Source organism: Euprymna scolopes, chromosome 12, assembly GCF_053919585.1.
Source record: "Euprymna scolopes isolate OS-2025 chromosome 12, ASM5391958v1, whole genome shotgun sequence".
Lineage (NCBI taxonomy): Eukaryota > Metazoa > Mollusca > Cephalopoda > Sepiida > Sepiolidae > Euprymna > Euprymna scolopes.
The window spans coordinates 83,431,858-83,447,036 of NC_136493.1; the positions used below are offsets into that span (position 1 = coordinate 83,431,858).

The 15,179-nt window shown below is 35.4% G+C and overlaps 1 protein-coding gene across 2 annotated transcripts in view; it reads right to left on the reverse strand.

Moving 5' to 3' along the window:
• LOC145291386 (transforming growth factor-beta-induced protein ig-h3-like) overlaps nt 1-15,179 on the reverse strand; it is a 426,450-nt gene that overhangs the window by 20,237 nt on the left and 391,034 nt on the right. For both annotated transcript variants that reach the window (XM_080137179.1, XM_080137180.1), the window contains exon 10: nt 8,157-8,294. In XM_080137179.1, coding sequence (XP_079993305.1) covers nt 8,157-8,294 — 138 coding nt within the window. The remainder of the gene's footprint in view (nt 1-8,156; nt 8,295-15,179) is intronic.

A 15,179-nucleotide genomic window follows, 5' to 3' on the forward strand; every position in this document is an offset into this window, starting at 1 on the left:
TGCAAAGACTGAAAAGGAACTAGAGACACTAATTAACACTACTAGGATCTTCAGCCAAGATATCCAAATGGAATATTGAATGGAAAAGTGCGCACTACTAGTTATAAAAAAGGGAAAACTGGAAACGACAGAAGGCATGGAACTACCCAACCAAACAGAAATGAGGCCACTAGGAGAATAAGACGACTATAAATACTTGGGAATTCTGGAAGTGGACACCATCATAGCAAGAGAAATGAAAGAGAAAATTGGAAAGGAATACCCCAGGAGAACAAGAAAACTCCTGGAAACTAAATTATATAGCAGAAACCTAATAGAAGGTATAAATACATGGGCAGTGTCACTAGTAAGATACTCTGGACCGTTCATAGGATGGACAGAAGAAGAACTGAGACAGCTCGACCAGAAAACCAGGAAACTCATGACTATGCATAATGCACTACACCCAAAGGACGATATTGACAGATTTTACATGAAAAGGAAAGACTGCAGGAGAGGACTGATCTGTATAGAAGACTGTGAAAGACACAAAAAAAAAGAAATAGAAAAATACATAATGCAAAACACTGAAAGGATAATTATGGCAGCGAGAGACACAGAGAAAACCAACAAAACAGAAAACCGAGAAGCAAAGGACAAGACAAGAAAAGAAAAATGGGAAGAGAAACAACTCCACGGAAGATTCATAAGAATGATAAAAAATAAGAATAACGAAAACCCCTGGACATGGATGCGAAAAGGACATATAAACCGAGAAACTGAATCTCTAATAACTGCAGCACAAGATAACTCGATGAGAACCAACCATATCAAAGCAAGGATCGATAAAACACAAGAAAACAGCAAATGCAGACTCTGTGGACAAAGAGACGAAACGATAAACCATATAGTAAGTAAATGCAGCAAACTGGCCCAAAAGGAATACAAAAACAGGCATGACCAAGTGGGGAGAGCGGTGCACTGGGAATTGTGCAAACAACTGCATTTTGAGCATACAGATAAATGGCACAAGCATAAACTCGCAACAGCACTCGAAAACGAGAACCACAAAATCCTATGGGACATGGACATACAAACGGACAAACCCATCCAAGCAAGAAGACCAGATGTCGTAATAATTAACAAGAAAGAGAAATCCTGTAAAATCGTAGACTTTGCTGTCCCAGCTGACCACAGGGTGAGTATGAAAGAAAAGGAGAAATGAAGCAAATACACAAAACTAGCCAGAGAGTTAAAAGGGATTTGGATGATGAAGAAAATCAAAATAGTACCGATAATAATAGGAGCACTAGGAACAATTCCGAAAAACCTGGAAAAAAGAATGTCAGAAATTGGAATCAGAGGAATAGCTGCAAAAATACAATACCTAACGATAATGAAAACGGATGAAATATTAAGGAAAACCCTTGAATGCAGAGAATAACACAAGACAATATAACGAATAATCGTTACAGGTTATGAAGAACACCGAAGCTGCAGAACTACATGTTCTACACCCCCATCATGCATCCCCTTCATTGTTTCACCACCGTTCCCCCAATAGAAAAGTGATACCAAAGACCCGAGAAGGGTCAAGGAGGATGGAAAGACCGAGGAGGGAGCACTGGCCAGACCTTCGTTGGACAAGTGTGAAGAGAACTGGGATTTTGGGGAGGCTTAGTGCCACTCAAATTCCAGTATAAACCAATGGCCACTGCCAGCGAGAAATCAATGGTAAGAGGCTGTTGCGATGATGCAAATTTATTTGCAAATGCTATCGAAGGAGGAGGAGAGAGCTGGACGTCTGGAGAGACTTGTTGTCACTCAGCTTCCAGAGAACACCACAGGTCTCCAATCAGATCGTTTGTTGACTTGTGTGAAAGCTCCATGTGAGCCAATAATAATAATAATAATAATAATAATAATAATAATAATGATGATAATGATAATAATAATAATAATAATAATAATAATAATGATGATGATGATGATAATGACATGTGATGAGAAGTAGCTGCATGGACAAGATTAATCAGAGATTATAAGCATGAAAACAGATAGATATGGCTACAAAAAGAACTTTTTTTATTATTCCATTATCACCCCAAACAAGGCACAGTGCCAATTTGATGTAGGGGCTACTATCGGAAATATAAGTTGCAGGGATACTATATAGGGAGTCGATCGACAAGATGTCTATATTACACTTGAAGTTCTGCATGTCAGTACAGTTGGGAAAACAGGAACCCAGAAGGGAGTTCCAGAGTGTAGCAGTTCTGGGGAAAGAAACTATTAGAGTAGAAAGCCTTCTTACGTCTAGGGATCTATACTGTGTAGGGGTGGGATTTTGCTGATTATCGGATTTGTTGGGGGGGTATTTATATCGAGGGGATACAAGGGCTTGTAGTTCGTCAGAGCATCCACCATAAAAATAATTGTAGAACAGGCAGAGAGATGCAACATTTCGTCGATGGGACAGAGGTTGAAGCTTGAATGACAGTTCAGGACCTATCAGGCTGATAACTCTCTTTTGAATCCTGTCCAGGAGTGAGAGACTAGTAGCAGATGCACCAGCCAAATGTGACAACAATACTCCATACATGGGAGAATGGTGGCCTTGTAAAGGTACAGGATACTTTCAAGCGTAAGTAACTTTCTAACATGGTAAAGAGAGCCCACCATCCTTGCAGTGGCCCTGGCAAGGCTCTTAATGTATCTGTTTCAGCTCATATTCCCTCTGAATGTGAGGCAGAGGAGTTTGAATGAAGTACTTTCAAATAATGTATCTTTAGTCATAGCTATTAGTGGTTGAGAAAGTTTCTTGTAATTATTGAAACAAACAAGCTTAGTCTTGGCAGCATTGAATGTGATCATCCATTTTTGTCCCCATTCCACTACAGATTTGAGGTCTCCCTCTAGTGTTTCTGCTATTTCCTTAGATATTATGTGCTCATTTCTTTTCCCCTCATACTGTCATAGAGTGTGGTGTCTAGAGAAACTGAACACCTGCTAACAGTCACACATAACAATGGGATCAGAACAAACTATAAAACAGTTAAATTAGGAAAAATCAAGGAAAATAGCAAATGTAGACTCTGTGCACAAAGAGAAAAACGACAGTAATTGGCTTGGTTTCTCTAGATACACTTATGCAGCTGGTTACATCACACATTGCTTTTCTATATCCCATTTCCTATCATAGACCCATCTCCTTAATGGACAGGATCAGCAAGCCCCATTTTTAGATCTATTTCTGACCACAGTTCCCAAGGATTGTGCAACAAATGTCCATAGCTCACTCGAAAATGCCGATCACATTGTGATAATGGTAGAAATCTCCTTAAATTGTCGATCCCAAGTTTAAGAGCTATTATTCAAAATGGCTGACAGGGAAGCAATAAGGGATCACATCAAAGATGCTCTATGGTGGAGTATCTTTTCTCTTCCTGTGGAACAGTTTGCAAGTGAGGCCTCTGAATGGTTCAAAACAGCAATTGAAGCACACGTTCCACATGAAAGTTCTTAAGCAAACCACACTCTCCACAATGGTTCACCTCTTATCGTGCAGCTGCCATTGCTCAAAAGCAGCATGTATTCCACAGATTTATCAGACATATGTCCAATGAAAAAGAAAAGTTTGTAGAAGCTAGAAATAATTGTAAAAGAGTAGCTGCAACAAAGAGCAGGTATTCAGAAGTCACTAGAAAATGCATAGAGTCGCAGAAATAAAAGACTCGCGATTTCTGGAAAATTTATAACAGCGTAGGAAATAATGGTCAATCAACAATTCCCCAACTATCCAACAATCTGGAAATTGTCTACAAGGCAATTGAAAAGGCAAATCTGCTTTCCCAACGATTTCCCTCAAACTCCACTGTAGACCCAACTAATCACCCCCTCCCAAAATTGCGGACTGAAGCCACACTTGATAATCTGAAAATCACACATTCCCTTATTTGGATTTCATAAAAAATTTAGACACCTCGAAGGCAGTGGGCCCAATGTTATCCCTGCAATAGTATTAAAAAAAATGTTCCATTGAAGTTGCTCTGTTGCTCTCCAAACTCTTCAACAAATGCCTTACTGAATCTTGCTTTCTAGACTGCCGAAAAATGGCTTCTGTTGTACCAGTTTTCAAAAATTCTTCCTCACTTCGTCAAAATCTTTGAGTCCTTAATCAATCAAGCATTAGTTGACCACTTCATATATAATAAATTTCTTTCTGGCCGACAATATGGCTTTAAGCAAGCCCATTCTACTGTAGATATCTTAACTGTAATCTCCAAACGTATATACCATGCACTGGATAAAGCAGAAGAGGCTAGGTCAGTAGCCCTAGACATATCTAAGGCCTTTGACAGCGTTTAACACGAAGGTGTTCTCATCAAAATTAAATCATAGGTATTACTGGACGCTTACTTAACATAATGAAATCCTTCTTAGGTAATAGAAAAATCAAGGTTGTCCTTGATGGTCATACATTTAAACAATATGATATAAATGCTGGTGTGCAACTAGGATTCGTAAACGACCTTTTGATAAAATTCTCTAAGATGTGTATATTTTCTGATGACACTAAGCTCTAGAAAAGACCTAAGAGGAAAACTAATGAATATATATCTAAAGAAATGGCTAAGGTTCTAGAGGAAGGTCCCCAATCTGTAGTGGAATGGGGCTGTAACTGGATGGTAATGTTAAATGCCACTAAGACCAAGTTTATTTAATTTAATAATCACCGGAAACCCTCTAAACCACTGAATGCCATGGCTACTGATACACTACCTGATAGTACTTTCCTCAAGCTCTTAGGTTTAACATTCACAAGCAACATGAATTGAAACAAATACATTGAGGTAATTGCTAAGGCTGCTGCAAAGAAGGTGGGCTCTCTCTATCATGCTAGAAGGCTACTCACACCTGAGAGTATCCTGTATTAAATAGTATCAAAGTTACAATTCGCCCATACATGGAATATTGTTGTTTCATCTGGCCTGGTGTATCTCCCATTAGTCTTTCACTCGTAGATAGGGTTCAAAAATGAGTCACCAACCTAATAGGTCCCGCACTGTTGTATAAACTCTAACCTCTGTCCCATCGTCGAAATGTGGCATCCCTGTGCTCGTTTTACAAGTACTTTAATGGTAAATGCTCGGATGAAAAAGCACTAGTACCCCCTCAACGTAAATACCTCCAACAAACTATACAAACTAGACAAGCAGCAAAATCCCACCCCTACGCTGTAGAGATCCCTAGATGCCGTAAAGCTTTCTATTCAAATAGCTTCTACTCTCGAGCTGCTAGACTTTGGAATTCCTTCCCAGGGTCTTTTGAATAAAATAATAAAATCATGTACTACTAGAAATAAAGAAGGAAAACCTTAAAAAGCAAAGAACATAGAACAGTCCAATTCAGAGCTGATGAGGGCGTTTAGTGAACATAATATCTATAAGTATCAAGGAGTCCTGGAGTAGACATCTTCAAATCAAGAGAGATGAAATAGAACATCGGAATAGAGCACCTGAGAAAAAAAAAAGACAAAAAAAAAAGACAACAACAAACAAATAAACAAAAAAACAAGAAAACTTTTTAAACTAAAATAGTAGAAACATAATAACAGGAATTAGTATCCGGGAAATATATCTAGTAACATATTCTGAACCCTTCATAGACTTGACAAATGAACCCAAAAAGTAGGAAACTAATAGGTCTGCACAATGTACTGCATCTGAAGGTTGATACTGACCAACTTTATGTAAAAAGGACAGAAGGGGAATGGACTAGTAAAGATAGTAAAAATGTTGCTTTTGGTAGTTTTTTTTTTTTTTTTTTTTTTTTTTGTGATTTTTGCTGCAGAAATTGGTCTTCCTATATTTTGGGAAAATCTTTTTCTAATTTTTTTTTATCACATCATCCACACATTTTTACTTTCTTTCTCAACCCATTTCCTGTGATAAAAAGAAATTAGTAAAATATATTACCCAAAATATAGAAAGACCAATGTCTGCTGCAAAAATCATAAAAAAATAACAATACCAAAAGCAGCAAAACAGGAAACAGAAATGTGAAAAAAGTAAAATGAGAAGAGAAGCAGCTACATAGACGATTTGTAATAGTGACCAAAGAAATGGTGCATGAAACATATTGACATGGCTGGAAAAAGGACACTTAAATAGAAAAAACGGAATTGCTACTGAGATACTGACAGTCGCACAAAACAACATGAACAGCGCAAACAAAATGTAGATAATACACAGAAAAACAGTAAATGTAAACTTCAGGGGCAAAAGACGAAGGCATAAATCACATCATAAACGAATGCAGCAAACTATTCCAAAACAGTCAGAACGATTGAACATGAATAAGACTGTTGTAATAGCAATAATAGTAGGAGTACTAGAAACGGTTAAAAGAAAACATTAGGAAAAAAGTAGAAGAAATTGGAACTAAAGAATACAATACAAAGCATAGCATTCATAGAAATAGCTAAAGTATTAAAATAACCTTGAGTGTGGAAACCAACACAACCAGATGATAATGATCAATCAAGGATCAACTGCAATTGAATAATACTATGTAAGCATTACTAGAAACATAGAAAAAACGTGACAGGAAACAGAAATTGAAGCAACCAGAGTAGATAAAAAAAGGTTGCATCATATGCCCCCCCCCACCACCACCAAAGGAAAAACAAAATGAAACAAAAAACAAAAACAAAAAAAACAAACAAACAAGGAAACAAATATCCACACACATGGTAGGTCCGGTATCTGCTGGTACCACAAAAAATGGTTGTGAAAAATCAAGGAGGATAAAAAGACCGAGAAGAGAAAACATCAAACCTCCACTAGAAGGATGATGTGAGTATCATGAAAATTCTAGTAAAAGGTAACAGCCGTTATCAGCAAAAAATTAATGGTAAACGGCTGTTACGATAATACAAAGTGATTTGCAACGATTATAGAAGTATAGAAGTGGAGAATATTGGAGATCTTTGGAGATTTACTGTCACTCATACTTCAGGGGAAACCACAGCAATGAGAAATTACTAGTAAGGACTGCTGTGAAACCTCCGAGTAATAACATAATGATGATGATGATGATGATGATGATGATGATATCGCAACCAAAACCAACAATATGAATACGTATGCAAGCTCGCACACACACACACACACACACACACACACACACACACACACACACACACACACACACACACACACACACACACACACACACACACACACACTAAAAAACACATGCACACGTAATGAAGTGGTGATGCTGGAATCCTTGTTTCTCACGCTTTGATGAAATCATCAACCGTTTCTTGCCAAAAGGGGCTGGTCATAAAACAAACAAACAAACAAACAAACAAAAAAACAAACAAACTAACAAACAAACAACAACTACAGCAGCAGCAGTCATAGTATTAGCAGTAGTGCTATTTAAAACATAAGTGATAATATTACTTCAGCTTTGTTGGAAACCATCTGCTTGCATTGATGTGAAGGTAACAATAATAATACCACTAACACAATTATCAACAGCTACGACACACGCACACACGCACGTGTACACATAAAAAATACATATCAATGCAGAAAGGAAGAAACCTGGAGCATTCAAGAGAAGACTTGCTGTCACTTAACGCTGATGGAAACCATAAGTGTTTGATGATGTAAATAAGGAAGGCAATACACAAATAAATTTTTCCCTAATGTTTCAAGAGATAAATGGAATTATTTGGATTATTCTATGGAACGCCATCTGTTCTTGAAACCAATTATTTGTGTGAGAACTTGTGAGCGAATAAACAGCAATAAGAAATTTGAATCTGCAAAGTTGATGAGTGATTTTGTAGATTTACGAACGGGATTATTTTGATGGATGGAAGTAAAAGTTAATTCAAATCAACTCTGTGTCGGGAGCCTTCTTTCACGTAGATGTCATATCCCCAAACCGCAATAAATCTCTGTCATCTAGTATGTTCCAACTACGGGGTAGTGCTTAGAGAGCTTAATCTATTTGTGTCATTAAGTATGTATGACATTTTCAGAGAAGTGGAGAGTGAAGTAGTAGTTATAATGCACAATAAAAAAAAAAAACAAAAACAAAAAACGGACGATTAATCACGTAAGGCATAATTAACATAAAAAAAAAAAAAATCAACTTACAATCAAACGCTGCATCCGTTGGTGCGAAAAGGGTGAAGTTTTCTTCTTTTCTCAGTGTTTGGGTCATTCCTGCTTCATCAGAAACATTTAGAAATTTGTGAAGTTTGAGGTCATTTGCAAGCTCAACCATGTTCTTCACTGTAAAATATATAACAAATATCATATTATAATGAGTCTTTGGTTAAACGGGTCGGCATGTGTTGGATGACTTTTAGAAATTTACTTCCAACCTAAATCTATGTATGGCCAGGTTTTTGCTCATTCTTCTTTCAAATCCATCCTTATCCCATATTTTCATTTGCCTTCTTATGTCGACTGTCCTTGCTACACATTCATGTTCTGCACACATCCTCAAAAACTGTCCAAATTTAATCTTCCTCTGAGGTCATCAGATCTAATTCCGTCTTGAAGACTCACATTATCATTCTCATATCATTTATTTCCATGCAACACATATCCTAAACCATCACTCCCATCACTACGTACACATGCCTGATAGACTTTTCTTCCTTTGGTCGACAATGGTAACGCCCTGGTTAGTAATGGCAGAAGTTCCTGAACTTACTCCTTATACATCGGCCATTTGTCTCGAGTCTGTCAAAATTTTGTTTAAGATGAAAATTCTTTTGAGGACAGCGTTTTGTTTGCTCTATGAAAATTCACTTGGCGACCTTCTATAAGAATGTTTCTCAACCGTTTGGAAATTCTCACATCTCATCTTCTTTAAATATACATTAAACGTTACAACTTCATGTTTTGCACATTGAAAATTGTAAGCATTGTATAGGAGATAATCTACACTCGCAGTTTTCTATCCGCTATTCTTTGAAGACGTTGGCTTTTACAAGGATGTGTCATTGTTCTTGCCGCTATTTCCAAATGGTCACTCACTTAGTATTGATCAACTATAAATCTATGTATCCCATTAGAAAGAAAATAATTAGTTTAGGCAATTCAAATTTTCTTTATGGGAATTACACATATTAATTTAAAAATATATAAAAAAATTGTATATAGTTTTAAAAACTTTAATAAGACGTAAATAGTCATTTTATTTTTTTATTCATTCAGAAATATCAGCAATTGTTATTGTTATTTGTTATTTATAATAAACAGGTATTAAAAATATTTAAAAAATACGCTAAGCTCCTGTAAACATATTTCTTAATTTTGTATAACCCTTGCTATGATATCAGTAGATGCTCTGGTCGACAGAAATCCAAGCAGTAACCGTCATATATATCGTTTTTTTATAATAATAATAAAGGGAGACTACTCAAGTTGCGAGTTATTTCCCTTTAGTTATCATGTTTCACGTATGAGTAAATTAACGGACTAATATAGTTCCGCATACACATCACAAATGTTTTTGAAATCTTCTTCTTCTTCTTCTTCTTCTTCTTCTTCTTCTTCTTCTTCTTCTTCTTCTTCTTCTTCTTCTTCTTCTTCTTCTTCTTCTTCTTCTTCTTCTTTTAATCAACAAATGCGTATTGGTAGATAAAATGCAATCATTGTTAAACAAATTCGGGAAAAGGAAATGATAACAGTTTAAATGTCGACTGCAAAATAAGCTTCGGCAGCCACGAAGTCCCGAAAATTTTTGGATGATTTAAATTTTTGTCAGTAAACATTTTTATTTATTTATTTTTAAAACTTATATATACTTACTATTGATTTAGTTTGGCATGTCAACCCAACCTGTTGTTATTTAATGTCAAAACACAATTCACCAACTGAAAAACATTTTCATGAGTAATTGATCACAAGTTGCCATTTTCCTCAGATAGAGAGAAACGAGGGCTCATAACTCTCACAATTAATTGGAAATAATAAACCCAATATGATTTAAATTCGACAGATCTGATTCCATTATCAACGAAGGTATACACTTGACCAATCACACACTTCACATTTTAAAATCTTTTGTCGCCGGAACAAACAAACGCAAATAAGTTTTAACGTGCGGAGAAAAAAATTCAATACTACAATTGTATAGCGGGGTAATTATTGAATGAATGATCACTATTTAAAAAATCTGCAAATTTTCTTGACACAATCTTATGATTAACACGATAAAAATTATTTATTTCCCTTGTTTTTTTGTATCCAGCTTTTTTTTTTTTTTAGTTTCGTTTCGATTTGAAAAATGAATGTTAATGTAACACTGCAAGGCATCATATTTGGCACATTAAGAAATGTAACAATGTTGGTAAGTTGTGGGAGTCATAAAAACCTTATAACAAAATTTTTGCAACAGTTATACAACTTATGCATTGCAACGCCATTTTTCTAGCTGAGATAACAATGAGAGCAAAAAATTGTTCTGAAAAGTTACAAGAAATGATGTAATAACTTCATTCTCATCTATTTTTAATTTAAGAAATCGCGAGTTAAAATCTGATAATTTTACAAAATACACAGATATGATATTAAGCCCAAGTGAAAACATTGAGAGAATATAATGCCACTAGCAATAATAAACCGTGATTGGTTAAACTGATCACATGATCGCTCATAGAAAATGTATTTTGTAAGCAATTTCTTTACTGATATACACAACTAGCACATGGCTCCATTCGTTTGGTCACATGCAAAGAAAATGGCGGAGAAAAATCCCAGGAAATTATAACGCAACAACCAAGCCGGTATTTGTTTTACGTTTCATAAATTCATCTTTTATAATCTACTAGCGGGGGTACTGGCGTTGCCCGGGTGTTTAGAGGTGTGTGTGCTCGGGAGGGGGGGAATCAAAGAAAAGAATAAGCGAAGTAATCATCCTGTTTAAATATCATATATATATATATATATATATATATATATATATATATATATATATATATATATATATATATATATATATATATATAAAGATGTTAAGTCTTAAAAAAATCGAAAAAAAACAAAACTAAATAAGACAAACGAACGATGTTAAAATTTCTTAAAATCGGAAAAACAAAAACAAAAAAAAAGAAAACGCGAATGTGATGGGAAAAAAACAAAACAAAAAAAAAACGAACGTTAAAACTTCTTTAAAAAATCTGAAAAATAAAAACAAAAACAAAAAACATAGAACGTGAAAAATAGCTTAAATAACCCTGTTTCAATATTAAACCTTTAAAAATTGAAAAAAAAAAAGACGTCTCACACCGCGATTCGAACTCCCAACCTTTAGATAATGACGCCGCGTTCTAATGAACTGAGCTAAGAGGACGTTAAAGAAATTAGTTTTTTTTTTTTAATATTTCAACTAATTCATGTTCCGACATCATATGCGCATGCGTAAAGCCATCTTGTCAGGAGAGGACGGTTTTTGGCTAACCCTGCTTGTACAAAAATGGCTAGTTTAGGGTTAAGGAATTAATGTTTTGGGCCAATTTTTCGATATTTATTGGGCGAAGGTTCCAATCTGGTGAAAATCCGTGGCCTATGTCGAAAGTTTTTGTGAGACATAAAAACATACACATATTTTCGCTTTTTTATAACGGGGGGGGGGGTACCCGGCGTTGCCCGGGTGTTTGGAGGTGTGTGTGCTCTTAAAAAAAAGAAACCGGAGGGTGGGGTAGGATCGAACCCGAAGCCCTGAGGCGAAGTTTGAAAATAAAATGTGAAAAAAACATGAACCGTTCGGCCAGGCAGAATGAGTTACTTTAAGTAAGAACAAAATTGACAGGTGCCCGCAAGATTTTGTGCGAGCGTTACGACGACGACGACGACTGTTATATTTAGGGGTTTCATTATTATCCTTTTTGTTGTTATTATTCGTTGTTATTGTTTTTTGTTAAAAGTGAGTCTTAGAGTCTTAGAGTCTTAGAGAGAGAGAGAGAGAGAGAGAGAGAGAGAGAGAGAGAGAGAGAGAGAGAGAGAGAGAGTCTTATTACAAGTGATGTTGTTGAAGGATGTTGTTGCAAGAGAGATTGATCGTGTTATAATGAGATTTATATTTATAAAATGTTCATACTTAGATTTGTAATAGAAGCTCTTTGTGAGGAAACAGTGTTCAGACAGTCTTAGTGTTCATATTGTGTATGTAAGATGTGTATGTAAAGACATTTTATAACGCAGATATATAGACATATAATAACAATTTTCACTTTACCTTTTGGTAGAATTACAACACAAAGACGACGTTTATAAAAACACATGATGGGTTTATTTCTTCTCCCGACCGGTCGTGGTTTTCTGAGTCAAGAATTCAAAGCTTCACATTCTAACTTTCAAAAGTGACCGTCTCGCTTCTAGACGTTCGAATGTCCATGTCTGGACTGTCGTCTGTCGTCCTCAGACTCTGTCTGACTCTCCCTCAGTTTCTCCTTGCTTAACTCTAAAATTTCTAACTAATATCGAGAACTTCCCATTTTCCATGACGTCATACACATGTTAAAACATGTGTCTTGTTTCACGTGTTCTGGACATGCGTGTCCAAAACTTTTTCCTTTGTTTACAAAAGGAATTTTAACCTATATTCCCAGTAACCTATTTTTCCAATATGTTAAAAACATGTTTATTATATTATCTTGTAGTTGCATTCTTTCAATTGAATTTTCATAACAGATTTGACAACGCACATTCTTTTCTTGAAACTATTTTATCTCTAAGCTAAACCATGGTTTGTTTTACATTCCATTTTCTAATTCTCTCTCGTAATCTATTTCTAAACCTAATTTACGAGCTTCGAATTTCGTCTATTCTATTTCATTTTCATTTTAACTAAATCTCTCTATTTTTATACTTACATGAAAAGGGGGCAGCCCTTATCATGTAACACGACGACGATGACGACGTAAGCAATAGCTATTCAGCAAATGAAGTCAATGACCAGGTTTGTTTGTTATAAGCGGGGTAAAAAAAGAAAACATAAAAACGAACGTTAAAACTTAAGCGGGGGGGGGGAGGCGGTGGTGATCAAAACATCGAAAAAAAAACACAAAAAAACTAACATAAGGCAAAAGAACGATGTTAAATGTAAAAATCGCAAGAAACAAAAAAGAAAACAGAAAAACGAACGTTAAACAAACAAAAAAAAAACATAAAAAAGAACGTGAAAAATGGCTTAAATAAGCCTGTTTCGATATTAAAATTTAAAAAAATCGGTAGGTACCCGGGTGGATAAGCGAAGTAAAAAAAAAAAAAAAAAAAAAAAAAAAAAACAGAAAAACGAACGTTATGTGAAAAATGGCTTAAATAACACTGGTTCAATATTTAAATTTAAAAAATCGAAAAAAAAATTCGAACCCAAAACGTTTAGATAACGAACCAATGCGCTAACCAACTGAGCTAACACGACGTATATGAAATTTAGTCAGTTCTTCAACTATTTAAAGTAAATCAGGTCATGACGTCATTTGACGCATGCGTAGAACCAGTCGTCGTCACGATGGGACGGTTTTTGTTGACCCCCCTGTCAAAAATTGTTGATTTCGGGGTGAAAAAAATGAACGTTTTTGGCCAATTTTTGGGCGAATGATGGGGCTTCAATATGATACCGAGTTTGTGAATTTTCGTCGCGTCTGTCGAAAGTTTTTAGCGGACACACAAACACACACACATACATACATACATACATTTTCGCTTTTATATATATAGATTAGATTTGACAGGTGCACGCGTTAATGACTTAATGAGGTCAACTTTGACTACGGGATAGTATTTCATTTACTGCAGAAAGCTTTTTTTATTTTTGTTTCTCCAAGATGTTGGTGTGTGTGGGGGGGGGGACCAGCTACCCTTGTCCAATTTGAATAGCAATTGTTTGATATAAGGAAAATATTTCCACATTGATCAAATCTGATTGCTTTCGGACATTTACGGCGATAGATGGAAAATACCGCCACAATTAGTGTCGCTTTTATTATAGGAAAAAGCCTAATCCATATGCGGCGAGCGACAAATGTTGACTATTTATCTTCCCGAAGTCGAGAAAATTAAATAGATAGGCGAGCTCCGTTGTTAACTCGGAGATATTATAATTTCTATGTGATATAAAAAGTTTTAAGAAGTTGTGAGCCGACCAACCGCTTCTCTGAAAAAAGCCTTTCTTGGACATACACAAAAAGCGAACATACATACAAACATTTTCGTTTATATATATAGAGATTTATTATTATTACTAGCGGAGGGGGGTACTCGGCGTTGCTCGGGTGTTTAGAGGTGTGTATGCTCGGGCGGGGGGGGGTAATGAAAACATAAGAATAAGCGAAGTAAATATCTTTAAATATTAAATATTAAATTATTTTATATAAACATGTTAAAACTTAAAACAATCGAAAAACACACACAAAAAAAACTAACGTAAGGCAAACGAACGATGTTAAATGTAAAAATCGGAAAAACAAAAACAAAAAAAGAAAACGCGAATGTGATGGAAAAAGGAAACAGAAAAACGAACGTTAAAACTTCTTTAAAAAAATCTGAAAAATAAAAACAAAAAAAACACTGGCTTAAATAACCCTGTTTCAATATTAAAAATTTAAAAAATCGAAAAAAAAAAAGAAAAAAGACACCTCACACCACGATTCGAACTCACAACTTTATATAATTACACCGTCCTCTAAGCAACTGAGCTAAGACGACGGTGACAGAATTGGATCAGTTTTTTTAACATTTGAACTAAATCATGTTCCGACGTCATTTGCGCATGCGTAGCGAACTTGTAATAAGAGGACGGTTTTTGCTGACCCCTCTCTGTAGAAAACTGATGATTTTAGGGTGAAGGAATTAATATTTTCGGCCAATTTTTCGATATTTGTCGGGCGAAGGTTAGAACTTCAAAATGGTATCTATCTGGCAAAAATCCGTGACCCGTGTCGAAAGTTTTTGCGAGACATACATACATACATACATACATAAATACATTTTCGCTTTTATATATATAGATGCATCTTTGGCAATATCTAATTTTGTTTATCATTTCGACGTTAAAAATCACTGTACAAAGCAGTTACATTATTAATAAAATATTATACAAATGTGACGTCCTAGTTTTTCCTAAAAAAGCCATCTCAACTCCACTTTTCACGATTTTTT